The following is an 18,102-nucleotide window of genomic DNA, read 5'->3' as shown; positions in this document are numbered from 1 at the left end:
ACTTCTCCCCATGCCCCAGGCAGCATGATGGGTTTGGGAGGGTAACAGGGGTCCAGTCATTGAGTAAGGGTTTCTCTTTGCTGCTCCTTCTTTCTCTCATGTTTCCTCTGCTCTGGCATGAGTTCTCCATGGGCTGAAGGCCTTCAGGAAGATGTGCTGTGGTGTGGATTTTCCACAGGCCACCGTTCCCCTGGGTATATCCATTGGCTCTGGTGTGGTGGGCTGCAGTGGATATGGCGATGCACCTCCTGCTTCCCCCAACTTTGGCGTTGGCTCTCTTTGCTGCTCTTTCCCTCCCCAGCACTTTTTGCCCCAACTATGCTTTTCTGGAGGCATCACAAGCCTGGCTGCTGGGCTCGGCTGCAGCCTGTGTGCCGTGCCCACGTTGCAGGGCTGGCATGGGGCAGCCCCTCGCCTCCCCCCACTGCCTCCCCCAGCCACCGTGCCATGGGCACCCACCCGACGCACGCCCGAAAAGAGGTGAGCAGGGCGAGTCTGGGGAATGAGGCGCGCATCGCAGCGCTCGGTGAACTGGGTCAGCAGGCTGGCTGACGGAGCTCCAAATCAAATATGGAGCAAGCCGCACCACCAGGGAGGAAACCGAACCAGCTCCGCACCTCGCCCGTTTCCAAATCACATTTAACCGGCGCAGGAAGGAGGGCGGCTGCCACCCAGGGCTGTGCTGCCGCACGGCCGCCGCGGCTCCCAGCCCGACCACCGGGGTGACGAGCGCCGGGCTCGGGCCCCTCAGGGCCGGCAGCCATCCCACCCCCCCCCCACCTCAGGCCGTTAGCCCCGGCGCGGGGCGGGGCGGGGCGGGGCCGGGGGGCGGGCGGGCGGGGAGCGGGGCGGGGGGCTGCGGGCGGCGGCGCGGGCGGGCAGCGGGCAGCAGGCAGCGGGCAGGCAGCGGGCAGCGGGCAGCCTTTCCGGCCGCGGCGAGGAGCGCGGTTGCGGGGCTCGCGGCAAGGTGACGGGCTGGGCAGCCTCCTCTTCCTCTCCTTCCTCTCGCCTCGCCTCCCTTCCCCCTCAATGCGGCGCGCCGGGCTCCCTTTCCCCCTGCCCCTTCCGCACCCCTGCCCGTCGCGGGCGGGCGCGGCGTGGGTAACCCGCCCTCCCCACCCTGCCGTGTCTCCTCTCGCCCAGATGCTGAAGGCAGCAGCAGCCTTGGTGTGCGTGTGCGCGGCAGCCTGGTGCAGCCCGGCGCTGGCGGCGGCGGCGGCGGCGGCCGGGGGCAGACCGGACAGCGGCAATTTTCTGGACGATAAGCAATGGCTCACCACCATCTCCCAGTACGACAAGGAGGTCGGGCAGTGGAACAAATTCCGAGACGTAAGTTCAGCCCTTCCCCGGGAGCGCCCCTCACGGGGGCAACCGCAACTTTATTTTCGCCCCCGATTGCATTCCGCTTCGTTAAATCCCCGGCGGTGCCCGGGCGCTGCGAGAGGAGGAGGAGGAGGAGGAGGAGGAGGAGGGAGGTGTCGCCGGGCAGTTCCCGGCGCGATGCCGCCGCTGAGCGGCCAGCCCGGGCCCGCTGTGCCCCGCGGTGCGCCCCGCGCCCTGCTCGCACCTCGGGGGCCCTGCGGCAGCGGTGGCGGCAGCGGCGGGGCGGGCTGCGGAGGGGGCGCTCCGCTGTGGGATGGCGGCGGGCAGGGCAGGGCCGGGCAGGGAGGCTCCTCACCTTGTCGCCATCACCTCGGCGGGGCTTGGAGCGTCCGGCAGGCAGTGCCTGAGCCCCCGAGCCGCCCCGGCCCTAAACCCTCCCGTTACGAAACCCGCCGGTGGCTGTTCCCCCCGTGGGAGCGCCTCGTGTTCCCGAGGAGTTTGTTGTAAGTTTGGCAAAGCCCAGCGCATCTTCACGAGGCCGTCCTGCGCTCTTTGATGTCGCTTCTAATAACCTCAATTCCACGCGGACAAAATCAATCTCTCCTTAGTCTCTCTGGATTGCTTGCTGGGTTTCTTTGCTTTGGTTCGCAACTTCGGTGTCAACAGGTTCCTCGTGCTGCAGCTTGCCGGTGACTGGTTTGCCATCGCAAGCTGAGGTCGAGGGTTCCAAAAAGTCTCTTATTTTTATAAGAAGTCTCGTATATTTATAAGGAGTCTCGTATTTTTATGAGAGCTATAGCGTACTTGCCATGTATGTGGTTTTCGGCTTTATATATATGCCGCATGTGGGATGCGAACTTGGCTATTTATGTTAAGTAACTAGGGAGGAAGAATTACTGTTAGAGTTGTGGGAGAACTTAATTCCACAATAGCTTCTATTAAACAGAATTAATTTAGCGTGTGACAACACTCACGTTAGTGTTCAGACATTTTTGTTTACTTGGAACAGCTTAAAATGTAATAGTCACATGAAAAATGTTCAGTGTGCTGTACCTTGGGACTTGCGTTTTTAGAAAAAAATGTGCAGTGCCATATAAATGTTTTAGGATGAAAGGCTGCTGCTGGAAAGCACCAAAATAAGTACATCAGTTATGTTCTATAATGGGGCAAAGTCATCTATGTAAGGACTACCCTGCGAGGCTGAAGAAGCTAAGTGCTGCCTAATGCCTGTCTCCTGGGTGCCCACTGACATATACTGTAATATTGGATATTAGCCAGATAATTTATTCTGTGACAAGTAGATGTCCCCAAGGGTTTTAGAAGTGACTGCTCTGAGAAAGTACTGCATACTGATTCACCTGAAGCAGCTTACAAATACGCTGGCTTATTTATTTTTACGCTGTTTAAGTTTTATAAGACTGGCTCTTCAGAGAGGAGTCTGCTTTTACTTCTTGTGCAGAATGCTTATATCCTATTGATTGTTACTTGATCTGGATCTGGAATGTTTATGGATGAGCCTCATACTTCACAAGGCTCTCCCTTTAAAATGTGGATGGCTTTCAGTAATTCATAGCTGGAAAAAAATAAATTATGAGTTAATCTACCTGAACAATCATGAGTTACAGAAAAATATCTTGTAAAATGCACTGATCAGCTGATCAATTATCATCCTTAAATATAACATGGTGGAGAAGTTTTATTAACATCCTCCAGTTTTATATGATTAGCAAATTTACGTGAATGAATTTGTGGGTCTTGAATTTGTGATAAGCAATTTGATCAGTGATTCAAATGATTCCCCCGTTACAGAATGGTGCGAATGCACCTTAAAAATATGGAGGGGTAACTGTCTTGCAGAGTTAAAATAAACATGGGCCTTGCCTTGTATACATCTGTAATTTAATTCTGTGTTTTCTGAACAAAGCAACACATTTGTTGTAGGCTTTAAATACCCTACAGATATATGGGTGAGATTGAATTCTGGTGTGAAAAGAAGTATTTAAAGGCTTAACTTTAGACTTAACTGACAAGACTGATTAATGTGGAAGATAATGACCCTGACTCTGGTCATTGACTCAGTTTCTTAAGAGTTTTAGGTCACAGTGCGAAAGAATATAAGCTTTGTAAGTGTTCCCTTCCTCAATGACTAAGCCAGAATATAACTTTGAGATTTTGTTCTGTTTTAAATAAAATAATAATAAAAAAAAACACAATCTTACCAACCTCTAAAATGTCAGGCTTGTCAGTAAAGTTTGTTGTTAACATGATACTAATATTAGCTGACATCGTTTCAGTACTGTAATGACTCTTCAGTTCTGAACGATCTTGACCATCCCAACAAATCTGTCAAAAATGATGAAACAAATCTGGGAAAGAACTTTGCTTTACTTTGCTTAAATGTGGAACAGTGGGAAGCTGAGTGCACATCAGATGCTCTCTTCACATCTTTTCTTGTGCAAAAATTGAGAATTGAGAGGTGAGACTCGGTGGGATGGGGATAGGGGAAACGTATTCTTCATATGGCAGAGATCAGCTCCCCCACCTTATACGTGTGATTATGTACAAGGCTCTGTTTGTTTGCTGGAGAGGAAGAGATTTTAACTCACTCTGCTTCCTCCTGTGGTCCAGTTGCTGAGTAGCAGCAGATCTTTTGTCACTAAGTAAGTCTTGGAGTTGATGTGTTTCTTACATTTCTACAAGCTGCCTGGTTAGGCTGCTTCAGCAGCCATGATGCTGGGGTGTCCTAGCACAGGCGTTCATATCCCTTGTTTATCTCATGGCTGGGAACTGAGGTTCTTTAGTAGGCACTAAGTTGGAGGCATCTTTTTATTTCATATTTTGCTATATTTATAGAGTTCTGTGCTTTGTCTAGAATGAAGATTATTCCTTTTTAAAAATGTAATTGAATAATGGCATTACACTTAAACTTATTAACTTTTAACATCCTAAATCTTACACATTAAACATTCACTACCTATAATGCTATGAATCTGTGGAGGAAAACAAAATATAGGAAGAGTTTATTTTCTCTATGATGCGATTCCAAATAATGATATTAATTTTAATGTTAAAACCAAATGTAGTGTCTTTGTCATTTATAATCACTTTGTTGTTGTTTTTTTTTGTGATCTTTACAACCAGTCTGACAAAATTTCACACAACTGTCTTTTATATTGCTATCTGAAAGCCTTTCAGAAACTTTTTTTTTTTTTTTTCAAAATTCCATGAAACAGCATTCTTTATCATACCTGATTTTAAGTACTGGTATTTGCAACATGTCCGTGTGTGTTATTTAAAAAGGTCATATATTAAATGTTTTACGTGCTAAATTTGATTTGGTGCTTAAGTAGAGCATTACTGATGATCTGGTTTGCTTATTAGTGATTTTTACTTTTTCATTTCAACAAGGTGATAATTTAAACAATTCTTGTACTTGTAAATCTAAGATGTGTTAGGAACTTTGTAAGGAAACATGCTTGTTGTATATAAATGAACTCCAATCAACTCAACTATGGCATAGCATTGTTTTGAAATGGTGTGATCTGTTGATCAATATGATCAATTGCATCATCCTACAGTGTTACTGTGATCCTGCTGCATTGATACAATTATCAAAGGTAAAAAATGTAGGACAAAATTCAAGTAACAGACCTTAAAACCTTCTATCGGATACGAACGGGAAGTTTGCACTGCTAATGCTAGCTATTATTCCACTTCATTGTGCCTTCACCTCCAAATGTAAAAACACTTGGCAAGTTTGGGCAACTCATGTTGGCTTCCCAGATACATCCTTTGGAGATAAGTGGAAGAATGTTTTTCCTCCTTGGTGAAATCTAAGCCTCGGTGTTTGGAAAACAAGTGAAACAAATACTAAATCTCAATACAGATTGTGTAATTGTTTGTGTTCATTACTCTTTTGTCTGTTTTTAGGCTTAAGGCTTCTTAAAAACAAATGCCCCCTCTCTTCCATTCCCCCCCCCCACCCAACCAAAGCGCCTCACCACCTCTACACCTGATGTTTCTTTAGTGTTGTGAGCAGAACATCTCTTCATGACTATTCGGCCGTGTGACTGCACTTCTCTGCAACTAAAAAGGCTGAGGGCTGTTTTAAAAAGGATTAATCACAAGTTTTTTTTTCACTTTGCTGTGTGATCACTGTGCAAGTATTTGGAAGGTTTTCATGTTTCTGGAGTGGAGTTCTGATAACCTGATTTAATGAGAAGAAGGGCTTCTGCTAAACAAGTTTTTTTTTTTTAGTTTGTCTTGAATCCCTCTTATTTTATATATTTCTTAGATTTTTTTTTTTTAACAGGATTTTGCAGATAGCTATGTTTAGTCTAAATGAATGAATTTTTTTTGTTTTAAGGCTAAGAAGGTTGACAGTCTAAATTCAGAAGAGCAGTTATGTTTTTGTAGTTACATTTTTGTTGAATTCGCGATAATGGGATTGGCATCAAATGCCCGATTTAAAACTGTGAAGTGATAATCATCTGGAGAGTCTTCATTCTAGTTATAGCAGTATAGTATTTACTTTAGACTACGTGGATCAAAACTTTATATTGCTATTACAATATCACTTAAATATTGTTACAATACGACTTAAATATTTTCACTTCTCAGACATATGGTCTGATTTTTGGGTGGTCCAGTGTGGAGCCAGGAGTTGGACTCAATGATCCATGTGGCTCCTTTCCAACTCAGGATATTCCATGATTCTAAATAAATGCTGTTACACAGGGTGACTGGTACATGCTGTGCTATTTAGTTGACCAGTGAAAACCGAAAGTTGACTTAGGTTTACCCCCTAAAGAAGTTTCTTTTCTATTAATAATAATAGTAAAAAACTTCCTAAGAAACTTTTACTGGAATCCTGTGGCAATAGTAAAATGTTTTCCTCCCATGTGGTCCAAAAGACTACAGTTTGGCTGAATGCAGGCGCTCACTTTTCTTTCACTGTGGATTAATGTTATTTATATATTACTTAGTGGCTATGTATATATTACTTGTGAGTGTAGGCTTTTTTGTGGCTTGTTCTTTGGTCCAGGTCTGTTTTTCTTTCTTTTCTTTACTTGTTTTCTTGATATTTTCCAATCTGTCTCTGAACTGACAGATCATTCTCTTTTCATAATGTCCGTATACAATTAATGTAAAATGTGGTTATGTCATTATACAAAAAATGTAGTTTCTTTAAAGGTACATACTGCTGAACTTTGTTGTGAAACTAGCTGCTCTGCAGTCTGTTTAATGACAGACTAGGATGTAGGCTTTTTTTCTTTTTCAATTTATTGTAGATCTTGAAAAGTAGTTTTGCTGCTTCAAAATCATCTTGTACTAAAACACAGCCAGCAGCCAGTTGTGATCTTGAAGTGAGCTTTTGCTTAAAAAGAAAAGGATTGTATATAGTAAGTAGGTCACTAATATGCACATGATAGAAAGAAAGGGAATGAAAAAAGGATCATGAAAATACTTTCTCTGAAGTCTTTAGGATTGGAAAGCACAGCACTCATCAGTCTTTCATTGATGAGGTTAAGTCATTAGCTGTCAAAATTCGTTCATTAGGCTTATTTGTCTCGTACTTCTTACCATTCGGGGTAAATAAATATACTTCTTTCCCTATTAGTGGGTGGGGCAGCTCTTCTACTACATACATGATAGAAAATTATAATTATGGAAAAAATGGAATTGCAGAAGAGGAATGATAAAATTCTTTGTTAAGTTGTCCTAGGCTTAAGTTAGAGCAAGAAGAAAAGGATGAGCAAGAAAAAACCTCAAGTTTCTTTCTGAATAGGGGCACTGAATCTCAGTTTTACACATGCCAGCTGGTTATTTGACAACTGGTTATCAGCTATTCTGAAGTGTTGTCATTGTTTCTCTCTCTTTTTTTTTTTTTTTCCATTGTGACTTTTACTTTGTATCATCTTAGTTTTGTTAATATAGTAAAGGAGGAAAAACTTTGCAACCCAGAATATCAGACAAGAAGGAGTATTTTATACTTAGTTATAATAAGTACATTAAGACTTGACCACTGTGTTTTAAACCTTGCAATATAGGAAAATATTGGGAATTTGTATTAAAATTAAGGAAATTAAAAAACCTGTTTAGTTGTCCATCACTTTTTAACTGAACCTGGTAAATTGTATTGGAAATCTTAACTTTTCATTCCTCTTGCATTTTGGGTAAAGGCTTCTGATTTGTATATATACTTCTAATTTCTTCTCAAATATGGATTCCTTTTTCTTTCACCTGGTTAGTTTTCCTCCAGTCTGTTTTTGCTTGATGTTTCTTGTAACAAATACTTTTTTTTTGTCTGCAGAGATGGTCTGCTAACCTCAAACAATTGTTAATACTGAACTCTTAACTGTCTCTTGGAAGGCATTAGCTTGGAAGCTCTTTATATAGCTAACACTGAGGAGTTAAGTAAACGGTAATGTGCTTTCCCTTAGATTGGCCTCATAATCTAAAGGAAAGCTGATAACATCGCTTCATCTTATCTTTATCTCCTTTCTGTGAAGAATAATCTTTATTTTATTTGCTGTGGGTTGTTTAGCGGATATGGATACCCAGTATTCTCTTGTCTTACCATTAAATCTTATTGGGATTGACTCTAGACATCTGTGCTTATTATAGTGTAGTATAAATAGATTTGTAATACACTAATAGGTGGTAACAGTAACAGAAACTGCATGGTCTGTCTTGGATTTATAATCAGAATGGAAAGATGTCTGGAGCAAGAGGTGTATTATCAGGAGAAGTTGAATGTAGAAAAAAGCAGAATACGAGTGCAATTAGAATAGGTTATTTTTAGACAACATCAGTTCTTTTTCCCCCCTCATGTCTTCCATCTCTGTTACTTGATAATCTTTGAAGCATTTGTAATGACTAGCTATGGAAAGAAGAAGTAATAGGTTGGTTTAATTTCTTTGTAGTTCTTGGCCAGTTGTCAGGCTTAACTCTTTCCTTTAAATAGGCGCTTAGGTTTAAATAGTTTCCCTCCCACTAATGCCCACCAAGAGGTGCTGGGTGCCTACAGTTCCATTCAGGAAATAAGGAAGGAAATCCCCTTCTACGAACAGTTATTTATTTATTTATTTATTTATTTATTTTCATACATAGCTTTAGAGCAACTCCTATATTTTCAAGTATAAGGAAGGTTGTTCTAACCAATGTGTTTCTTTCTCTTTCCTAACAGTACATGAAAGATACTTTTTAGTAATATAGCTTCAATTTCTCTTTATGGGTATCTTTCTAATGTAGACCTTTTAAAAAATGTGTACAGTCATGTTTTTACTATTGTATATATGTTTTAATCTCACATAATCACCCCCCTTGGAGATCTTCAGAAGCCACCTGGACATGGTCCTGGGCAGCCTGCTCTGGGTGGCCCTGCTTGAGCAGGTGTTGGACCAGATGGACCCAGAGGTCCCTGCCAGCCTCAGCCATTCTGGGATTCTCTGATATCTGAATGCATTAGTAACCACAGATGAACAGCTTCTTTTTTCTGAATGTGTACTTAACAGTCTCACTTTGACTATGCTTAATGCTAAAATCTGCCTTGTTTGCTGTAGACACAAATATGAAGGCAACAATGGTAAATGCTAACATACTATATGGTATTAAATGTTATTTTCATATGTCTTAAATTTCTAAAAGAGTCTTGTGGTTAGTAATAGTGTTCAAAGCTCCATTGGGCATCCTCCTTACTTAACGTGAATGATCTTTAGTTACTTGATAGATATTTCTTCTGATGATTTTTCACTCTTGCTTTCCCAATTCACCCCATTTCACACTGATACATTACAGTAGCAAAAATTATCAGTTGAATTACTGATTTATCTAAGGTTGTGCAGGGTGAGGTAGGAGTCTTGGATAGGACACAAGGAGGGCTGGCATGAAATTCTAACCCAGGACAAAGTTTTCACATTTCAGTGAGGATATTTTCATTACTCTGTTGATATCTTCGCAAGGTAAGATAATACGTTAAAGAGATACCAAAGAGTTTGGATGATTTGCCTTTTCTTTTATGGAAGCTATTATCTTAATATGTTGCTACTAGAGGTTATCCAGTGCTTGCTGTTTTTCTGCAGAAAATCCTCATGAAGTAGTTTTTTATTTTCTCATGTGATGTGCAATCATTGGGTCAAAGTAGACTGTCAGTTCTCAGCTTGTTCAGCATCTCTCTAAAAAAGTCTGCAAGTTATTAAGTAACTTTATGTATTGCATTTGTAATCGGGCCTGCCTCCAACTGAAAATACACTCCTTTGACATTTGTTGAGTTTGCATTAATGATGAAGTTCATTCTATCGCTAGATCTGTCTAGCAGTGATAATAGCAGAGCTTACTCCTCAGTGTATGCTTCCGAGAACGGACAATGCTCTGTGTTTTAACAGCTATTTAGTAAAACTGGGGAAGTTATTAGTGTGAAGAACATGGGAGATATATTTATTGATGCATGTATCTGTAAGGATTTGGTGGTTGTGTTCATGACTAAGTGATCACTCTTGCAGAAAACCTAAACAATGATTCTTGTAAGCAGAATCAATCTGTTGGTATGCAGAGCATCAAAGCCAGTAATCCATTGTATAAGGCCCTTCCAGCCTTAAGCAGACGAATACATTAACCAGTTTGGTCAGATTTAGGAAGCCCATGTGAAACTCAAGGAACTCTTTGTTTACGGCCCAAAGAGACCATTGGATTTGATGGTATGCTTGCCTGATACAGGTTGTTTTAAACCGGAAAATTCTAGTTGGGCAAAAGCACTGCAGGCTTCAGGAGGTTGTGCTGTGTGACAGTAGCATAGATCAAGAAAGACTTGATTTCTAAGGCCTTTGGTGTCAGGAAAGTAATTATCTGCAATATTCCCAGATGATGTAGGCAGCAAATCTATGCTGTTTTGCAGCATAACAAGGAAGAATGATGTTTAAGCTCATGTGAACATGATTTGGAGGTAAATACTTCTTTGGCCCCAGTATGACAATGAGTAGGACTTGATCAATCTTTCTTACACTTAATTTTTAAAAAGAAATCTCTTCTACCATTTTCAAGGCGTTGTCTTGTGTATATTGCCAGTAATTGTGGCCCATTACTTTAACGAAAAAATAACAGTGTTGGAATAGAAGCCAATTTAAATCCTAAGAAAGATGGAGAAACGGCTTCCGAATTTCCATTCAGATATTCATTGTGGTATAAAAATCAGATTGTATTTGTTGTCTTAATCCAGAGTGTAAGTATGTAAACGTAGTAAGAATTAGGTAGCTGGTCTTCAGGGACCTCCATCTTGCATTTAGTCAAAAGCTACTATATCTTTCTTTCCTTCCTTTTTCTCATACACTAAATGTTTACAGTTCCTATTCTTTCTGTTCCTATGTAAAGATGATAGTTTATTAGTGTAACTCTTGCTTCTTTTCCTCCAAGTTTTCTAGATGTGGATTGCAGTATAGCTTCTTGAACTTTAAGACATGAGTAATGTTTTTCCCCAGGAGACTTGAAAATACTAATGTTATGGAATATCTGAAATACAGCACATTGAATAGTTCAGCTCTTCTGTTTTTTAGAATAAATATGAATACATGCTATGTGCATGTGTGTGTGCACATGTATTCCACGTAGGCATACGGAACTGGTTACCAACAGATTGGTAACAACTGAAAGGAGTTTTATTCAGTTTCCTGTTGGGGAGTAAAGGACTCAGAACGTTCTAAGTATTTCATAGGTCCAACTTCATCATGTCTGCTGATCCTGTCTCACTTTCAGATTTTGATGTCCCGTCCTCTGTAGAGCATTTTTTTGGTATATACTGAGAGTGACATGGATTTAACTATGTTTGTGGAGTGCAGAATAAAATTATAACTATGAATTCATATTTCAGCTATGTGAGGCAGTTGTCTACAGTAGTTTCAGTTAACTGGCTGGAAGAGGTACCAATTTTTGTTACGTGCCATTATGTATCACATCAGAATGTGATAAGTATGACTACAGATATCTAGAGATTTGCAAGAAAATGGTTGTGTCAAATTCCATTTTTTCCCAGGAAAAGTGGAAGGTATCAAAAATATTTTAATTAAATTCATTATTCCGTGAAGCAAAACTGTAGTTAGATTTTAGCAGTGCTTATCTCTTCTTAAAATGTGATAGTATTTTCCATAGTTGATGTTTTAAAACAATCTTGCTTGTCAAACAGATTTTAGTTTGAAAGTGAGTGAATCTTTAGAGTTAGAAAGAGTTGGACTGTGACATTAGAGCCTGGTTCGGGTGTAGCTGGACTATTTGACAGCATGAATGTTAGGAAACTTTTATTTTAACACATTGCAAGTTACTCTTAAGCAATAATAAAGTTTCTCTTCATAGATATTTCTGCTTTTAAAATTCTAGTTTAATGCAGATGAAGGATAGTAATTTGTATACATTTACAGATCCTACTGTTGATTATCTGAAAGAACATTTCACTAAATAAATATACTAGTGGCAGCTAAAATTCCTGTAGTTGTAAAATTATGCACATTGTTTATACAACAGGTTTAAAATGTATCAGTGTTCAGCTTTTACTTGTACTGGTTTCAAAACATACATCTACTTGATTTTCAAGCTTAGTTATTTTCAGTTTGGACAACTGAATTTTTCAGTTGCTTTTACTTAGGTAGCTTTATCCAAACAGCTTGCTCATTAGACCAAAAAACCTGCCAAGAGTAATCAAGCATAGGGATGAAACAAAAGACATTGTGATTTACTGTTTTATGCTTGGCATTTATCAAGAGAAGTGCTTGATTGAAGGGAAGAAAAAAGGAAAAATGGAAAAAAAAATCTTCATAATGCTGAAGTAATTACTATCATAAAATTTGAAAACCTCACTGATGTGCAGGCAGCTAACCCTATACTTCCTGAATTGTTGTATAAATTCTTACAAACAGTGTATTTTTAAGGACTTTTGCAGAAAGTGAATGAAATAATTTTTCCCAACTTTTTTTGAGCCTTCATTTTACTAGGATTTTAAAAGGATAATGTCCTGTTAAACTGGACTACAGTTTGTGTGGAGTCCTGTTGTTCAATTGAGGTCAATGAGAACATGTTCACTGATGTTTGTGAGAGGTGGTCTCTATCTTTAATTATGCCTGTTTACTTACTGTTCAAATAATGATTTTAAATAAGTCTATAAAAATAGACTTTGGAATGTATTTTGCAGCTTGGAAAAATGGAAGATGAACATGAGCTAGAGAACAAACTAAGTCATCCATTTCATTAAGAAATCCTACCTGGTGGTCTAAATTAGAATACATATCAATGGGATTAAAAAAAAAAAATCAATTTTTTGCTTTATTGTGTATAAGGGAATTCTTAATTTGTTGCTGTGTCTTGGAGCACAGTGAAAACAGTGCCATTATTTTCTTAAGCCAATGGGTTTGATTGGGATTTTAGTTCTGTTTTTAAACAAATTGTTTTCTTGAGTAAGTTCACTTGGTTTTTATTCTTCTCCCTCCATTTCTGAGGGAAGGGTAAAAAACAATCTTTCACTTTCACTGACCTGAATCAAAATACTTTGTTTTGGCTAATTCATCTGAGATTATCTCTGCATGTGTATTTATAGCCTCTGTCTGTTTCGTTTGCTGCATTGCTTCTTGGAGTTCTAGGTAGGCACCTCTGTGCTGCCCTACATGCTGGGCTTCTACGGTGAATTACATACTGTGTGATGCCCTCTGCTTTCCCTTCCAGATGAATCCCATGTTGCAGTGTGCAAAACAGTGCAGAGATTCAATTAAATGGGAGGGTGGCAATTATTAAGTAGAAAAAAGAAAATCAGACAAGCATAAAAAAGCTCTGGAATGCATAGCAAGATAAAATTACTGAGGCTAGATTTTCAGGCTGTATTAGAAAGGCCATTTATATAGATAATATTATTAAAACTAAAGCTGAATAACCTATTTGTGAGAGGTATTAAAGCATCTGCTACACAGCTTAATTCTCTGGGAAGTGATTAGAGTTTATGGTAAAGCTAAGCAGTGGGATGGATTTACTATTTGTTTCTTTTATCTGAAACTGGATTTTTTGTTTATTTTTTTGAGATCTGATGATGGACTAGATTGATTATTTAAAGTAGTAATTCTTAGATGTCAGAAGTATGGTACAAACCAGTGCTTTAACTTGTTTTGACAAACATATGGTGTTTCTTTTTGCGTCAGAAATCTTTCTTGAGCAAACTGGAAAGTACAGAGAAGTCAGTGATCTAGAGTAAAAATGGAACCTGAATTAAGTATGAAATACCACACTATAATTCAAGAAATTAATTTTTTGGAAATCAGTATTATGGTGCATAGTACTTACTAGTGTTATGAGTTCTGAAACTTTGTTACACCTGTCTCAGCTTTATTTTCTTACAAGGTAGCTGTGTCACCAGATGTTTCCAGTGTTTGTATTTTTCCTCATCTTTACTCAGAAAGCTATTACGCTTTCTAAGTCCCCGCAAACCTCCTCTACGTAGGCAAACAAACACAGAGAGAATGTTGTTTATCTTTAAATATTTCCTCTAAAGCCAGAACATTTTATACTACTTTCCTTTTATGAGATTCATCAGAAAATGAGAAATGGGGATAAAATAAAATTAAAATCAAAATTGTATTGCCATTTTGTTAATTATAGGGATTTACAGTATGTAGGTTCTTCATATAGAAGCGTCTTTGAAACAGGTTACTCTCATAGATGTCCTTTTATACCAGGTTCATGTCCCTGATCATTTTCATAAACTTTTTATTAATATAGTTTGTTTCTTATGATCTTCTTCAAACATTACAAGCCCAAAAAGGCACGTGAGGTTTTACAGCTCAGAGTTCTGGTAACCATTTGGTCTTTGTTCTTTGGTCTATGATCAGAGCCCAGTATTCTCTTCATCTAATGGGGTGTGCAGCAGTCAGAAATAGCTCAGTTCAGCCCTGAGGGGACTCTGTTAAGATACATAGATATTTTCCTGACTAGAAAAGCACAGGTGAGGTGATGTTTTTTCATGAAGTTAAATCTGAAATTGTTTTATTAATTTCAGTGACAGTATTTTTGCTCAGAGGCTCCAGGCAATGGCCAATGAATGTTAGTGCTGCTTTAAACCATTTGAAATTATTTTTATGTGGTATAAAGGAATTGAAAAAACATGGGTGAAGAAGTAACTCGTTTCTCTTTCACCCTGGATCTAGATGTTCAGGATCTCTTAAGTGTTAAGAGTTACAATAGAAATGCATGAGACTATAAACTTTGCAGTTGAAGGTCAGCAGCACCAACCATATAAAAAATTATGACAGAGTTACTAAACATGTAACTTCTTTTCCTCTGTAAACATACACTAGTAGAAAGCTGCTCAGTGTAGTTACATCATCAGAAGTAGAACATGTATCTAGCGTGACAAAATTGCATCAATTCAAACCAGAATTGCGGATCTTATACCATGAGTTTGGAAGAGTTTTCTATCATTCTGTTCAAGATTTAACTTCATTGGAACTGGAGTTCAGAACTGGAATATTTTGTCCTTTTTGACAGTAGAAAGTATAAATCCAGAGGACTTTTTCCTTGCCTTCTGCAAATTTAAGTTTAATCTTAAATAAGGATTTGAATGAATGTTGAAATGTTGAGCTTGTTTAAGTGAAATGTCTGTAATAGAAAATTGTTCTTTTTGTATGTATGTTTTTTGTAGAATTTATGACTTTAACAGAAAATTTCACACTTACTGCTTTTCAAAATATAGTTTCAGTTCCTTTATTTTTTATTTTTTATTTTTTATTTTTTATTTTATGTTTAGGAGTTCTGGTGTTTCTTTTACAAGCCGTCACAATATGACAGAGAAGGCATCCTGAAGACACTGTAGGTTGATCACTGGAAAAAGGGTTTAAGAAATGTTTCAGTTATATGTGATTAAGGGGAGGTTAAGGGCTTCACTCCAGTGGCATAAAATTAGTTTAGGACCAGATAGTTTGATTTAGGTGTGTAGTGTTGCTCTGAGTAATTTTGGCTTGGGCTGTTAGGAATAGTTTTAATGACTGGCTGGTAGCTCTGCTGCCAATAGATTTCTAGGGCCAAGGAGAATCCTGAGATAATCTGCAAACTCTGTTTTAGTTTTCCAAGAAAATTAGGAGCAAATACACGGAGTCTTATGGATCAACAAAGTAAATGTTTTATTTGTTGGATATAGAATAGTATAATAATAAGTTAATAACCACCCCAATAACCTTGGCTTTAAAGTTAAAAATAGATAATATAAATATGAAGTAATTGTCCTTTGATTTACTGTTTCTCTCCTAGTTTGATGTACATATTCAGTTTGCTCTTTTTTTTTTTTCTTTTTTTTTTCCTTTCAGCAGTTAAATCAGAACCCTAGGGAGAAAGGTTGAGAATCAGGGTCTCTTAAAGGAAAAACAAAAACAAACAAACATGATTTATGTTTGCATGAAAAGAAAAGGATATGGTGTTTGATGATTTGTTGTGAACGTGCAACAGCCCAGCTTGTCAGAACATAGAACATTTATAGAACATTTACCCAAAGGCACCAGGGTATCCAGAGTTCTTATCTCAGTGATGTCTGGCTTTCCTAGCTAGAAAACCTACTTACTTATGTGTGCTTATTTGGGGAAATTAAGTTTATCTGTCTTGTATCTGTCAGATTCCAGGTTTATTTCTAGGAGTCCATCTTCTAATATACTAGAAAAAGAGACTCATTTATTTCCTTAAAAGCTTTGAGTAATGTAATGAAAATCAGACTGAGCTATTTATATACTCCAAGTCTTAGTTGTCACAATGATCATTAATGTTTGAACACGTGAGTTTGTTTCATCCTTCGCTATGAAGGAGCAGGTGGTCTGGCAGGCTGCTCTGTTAATACAGCATTTAAACATAGATTAATTTGTAGTCCAGTGCCATTGGTTTGTGTGGTAGACATCAGTCCTAGAGGGGTTCTGGCACAGCGTTTCTGAGGTGAACCTGAGTAAGACAGTGCAGTCATACTTAGTTACTTTCTACTGAGCTTATAGATGTTTCCACATGACGAATTTGAATTTCTCATGTCCTAAGTGCACATATATGCCCTATCTAGCAAAAAGATTAGGCTGATGGTTAACATAAGCCTTATATGTAGGCTTAATTTGAAATCAGTTGCTATGATTCAGGTGAGACTCTTCTTTTTGTTAAGACTGTTACTATCTGGCCATTTTTTTCCCCCTGCTGTTCATTTAAATAGTTATTTACAGAGATAGTTGTTGAGTTTGTTTGCTTTTAGTATAGATAAGTCGGCTGTTGGTGGGCTTGAAATGTATTTTTAATTATTTATTGTATTTTTTTAAATTAATTTTGTTTAAAATAGATAACATATAATGAAAAATATGTATTTTCTTCAAATGACAAAATTATTAAGATAATCTCTCTGAATTCTTGCACAAATTATTGAAGAAAAATGTGCTACAGTGTTATTGTTCCTTTATTAGTGCTTTGTTCCTTTATTAAACACTCTCCCTAACACCTTGGTTGTGAATGCTCATCATAGAAGCTGGAATGAAGATAATCCTGCATTGGCCACAGTGGATGAAACTTTTAATTTTCCTGTTGGTATTCTTTTTCCCGAGTTCAGAAAGTATTTTCTTTCCCCTTGCAGCCAAAAGTTCATTTATTATATAATTCAGTAACTCCAAAATATGTGTTTAGTTTGTACTAATATTTAGAGTAAGATACGCAAAACCTTTAAACTGTTTTTCTATGTTGACTAAAATATTTTCTTTTTCCATTTAGGTTAAAAGTGTACTCCTTAGTTTGGTTAATGGTTACTGCAGCTTTGTGGGATGTGTAATAAGTAAATTACAATTAAAAGGAAATAATGTGGAGAGTAAAACATTCTATGCCTTAGTTTCCTTGAAATATTAAAAAAAAAAAAAAAAAAAAAAAGTAATTGGTCTATTAATGTTTTGTTCCATAAACTACTTAAGTGGCAAATGAGAAATGACAGTCTCTGTTAATTGTAGAGCAGAAAGAAAACAAAAGTTGGAGGCATTAATTCTGAGGTGGTCAAACAAGCTAAGTCATTATATTTTGGTGGGAGAAAAGACTGATGTATTGCAGTATGTATCCAATTATGGTACTACTGTGATGTAATCCACATGCTTCTGAAACCACTTTTCAGAGATCAGCTTTTAATTAGCGTTTAAAATAAATGTTTGCATTTCTTCTTTTGACTTCTAAAGGATTTTTGTTCTACTGAAGAACAAACATTTTTAGCCATAGATGTTAGTTGCATGGGGAAATCAGGTGTTAAATTTAATGTAACCAACAGAAATACTCAAAATTAAGTTTTTCTTCTGATTCTGACTTAGGATTTTTCTGCATTGTTTGGTGTGTGTAGTATTGTTTGCTGTGTAGAACACTCTTGATACAAGAAGATTACTCTGACACTTCAGAAAGTAAAACTCTGCTACTTTGGAAAGATTAATTGTAGTGCCAGTATTTTTGACAGTCAAGTTCACATTTCAGTCTGATACAAAAATGACACACTATAAACTGTAAAACAACTTAAAATACACTGACTGAATTCCATCTTCTGGTTCTTTTACTGAAAAATGTTAATATCACTGCTCTTGGGGACTAATGAAACTTGCTAATTTCTTTGAAATTCACTTACATGCGTGATATAACTACCAAAATGTAGAATCTGTGGAGGGATCTGCTGTGCAGTTAATAAACACAAAGTAAATGTCTTTTCAGTAGTTTACATGGGTCATTTTACTTGGGACAGCTTTGAGATTATGTTTAAAAATAAGCCTGAAAGGG

The 18,102-nt window shown here is 38.3% G+C and overlaps 1 protein-coding gene across 2 annotated transcripts in view; it reads left to right on the top strand.

Moving 5' to 3' along the window:
- Positions 1-839: 839 nt before the first annotated feature.
- The window catches only part of SPOCK3 (SPARC (osteonectin), cwcv and kazal like domains proteoglycan 3), a 190,791-nt gene continuing 173,528 nt past the window's right edge, over positions 840-18,102 (top strand). For both annotated transcript variants that reach the window (XM_068681178.1, XM_068681177.1), the window contains exons 1-2: positions 840-967; positions 1,144-1,329. In XM_068681178.1, the coding sequence (XP_068537279.1) occupies positions 1,144-1,329 (186 nt within the window). In that variant the 5' untranslated portion in view covers positions 840-967. The remainder of the gene's footprint in view (positions 968-1,143; positions 1,330-18,102) is intronic.

The sequence above is a fragment of the Anas acuta genome, chromosome 4, assembly GCF_963932015.1.
Source record: "Anas acuta chromosome 4, bAnaAcu1.1, whole genome shotgun sequence".
NCBI classification, from domain to species: Eukaryota; Metazoa; Chordata; class Aves; order Anseriformes; family Anatidae; genus Anas; species Anas acuta.
This window is presented reverse-complemented; position numbering and strand designations above follow the sequence as displayed.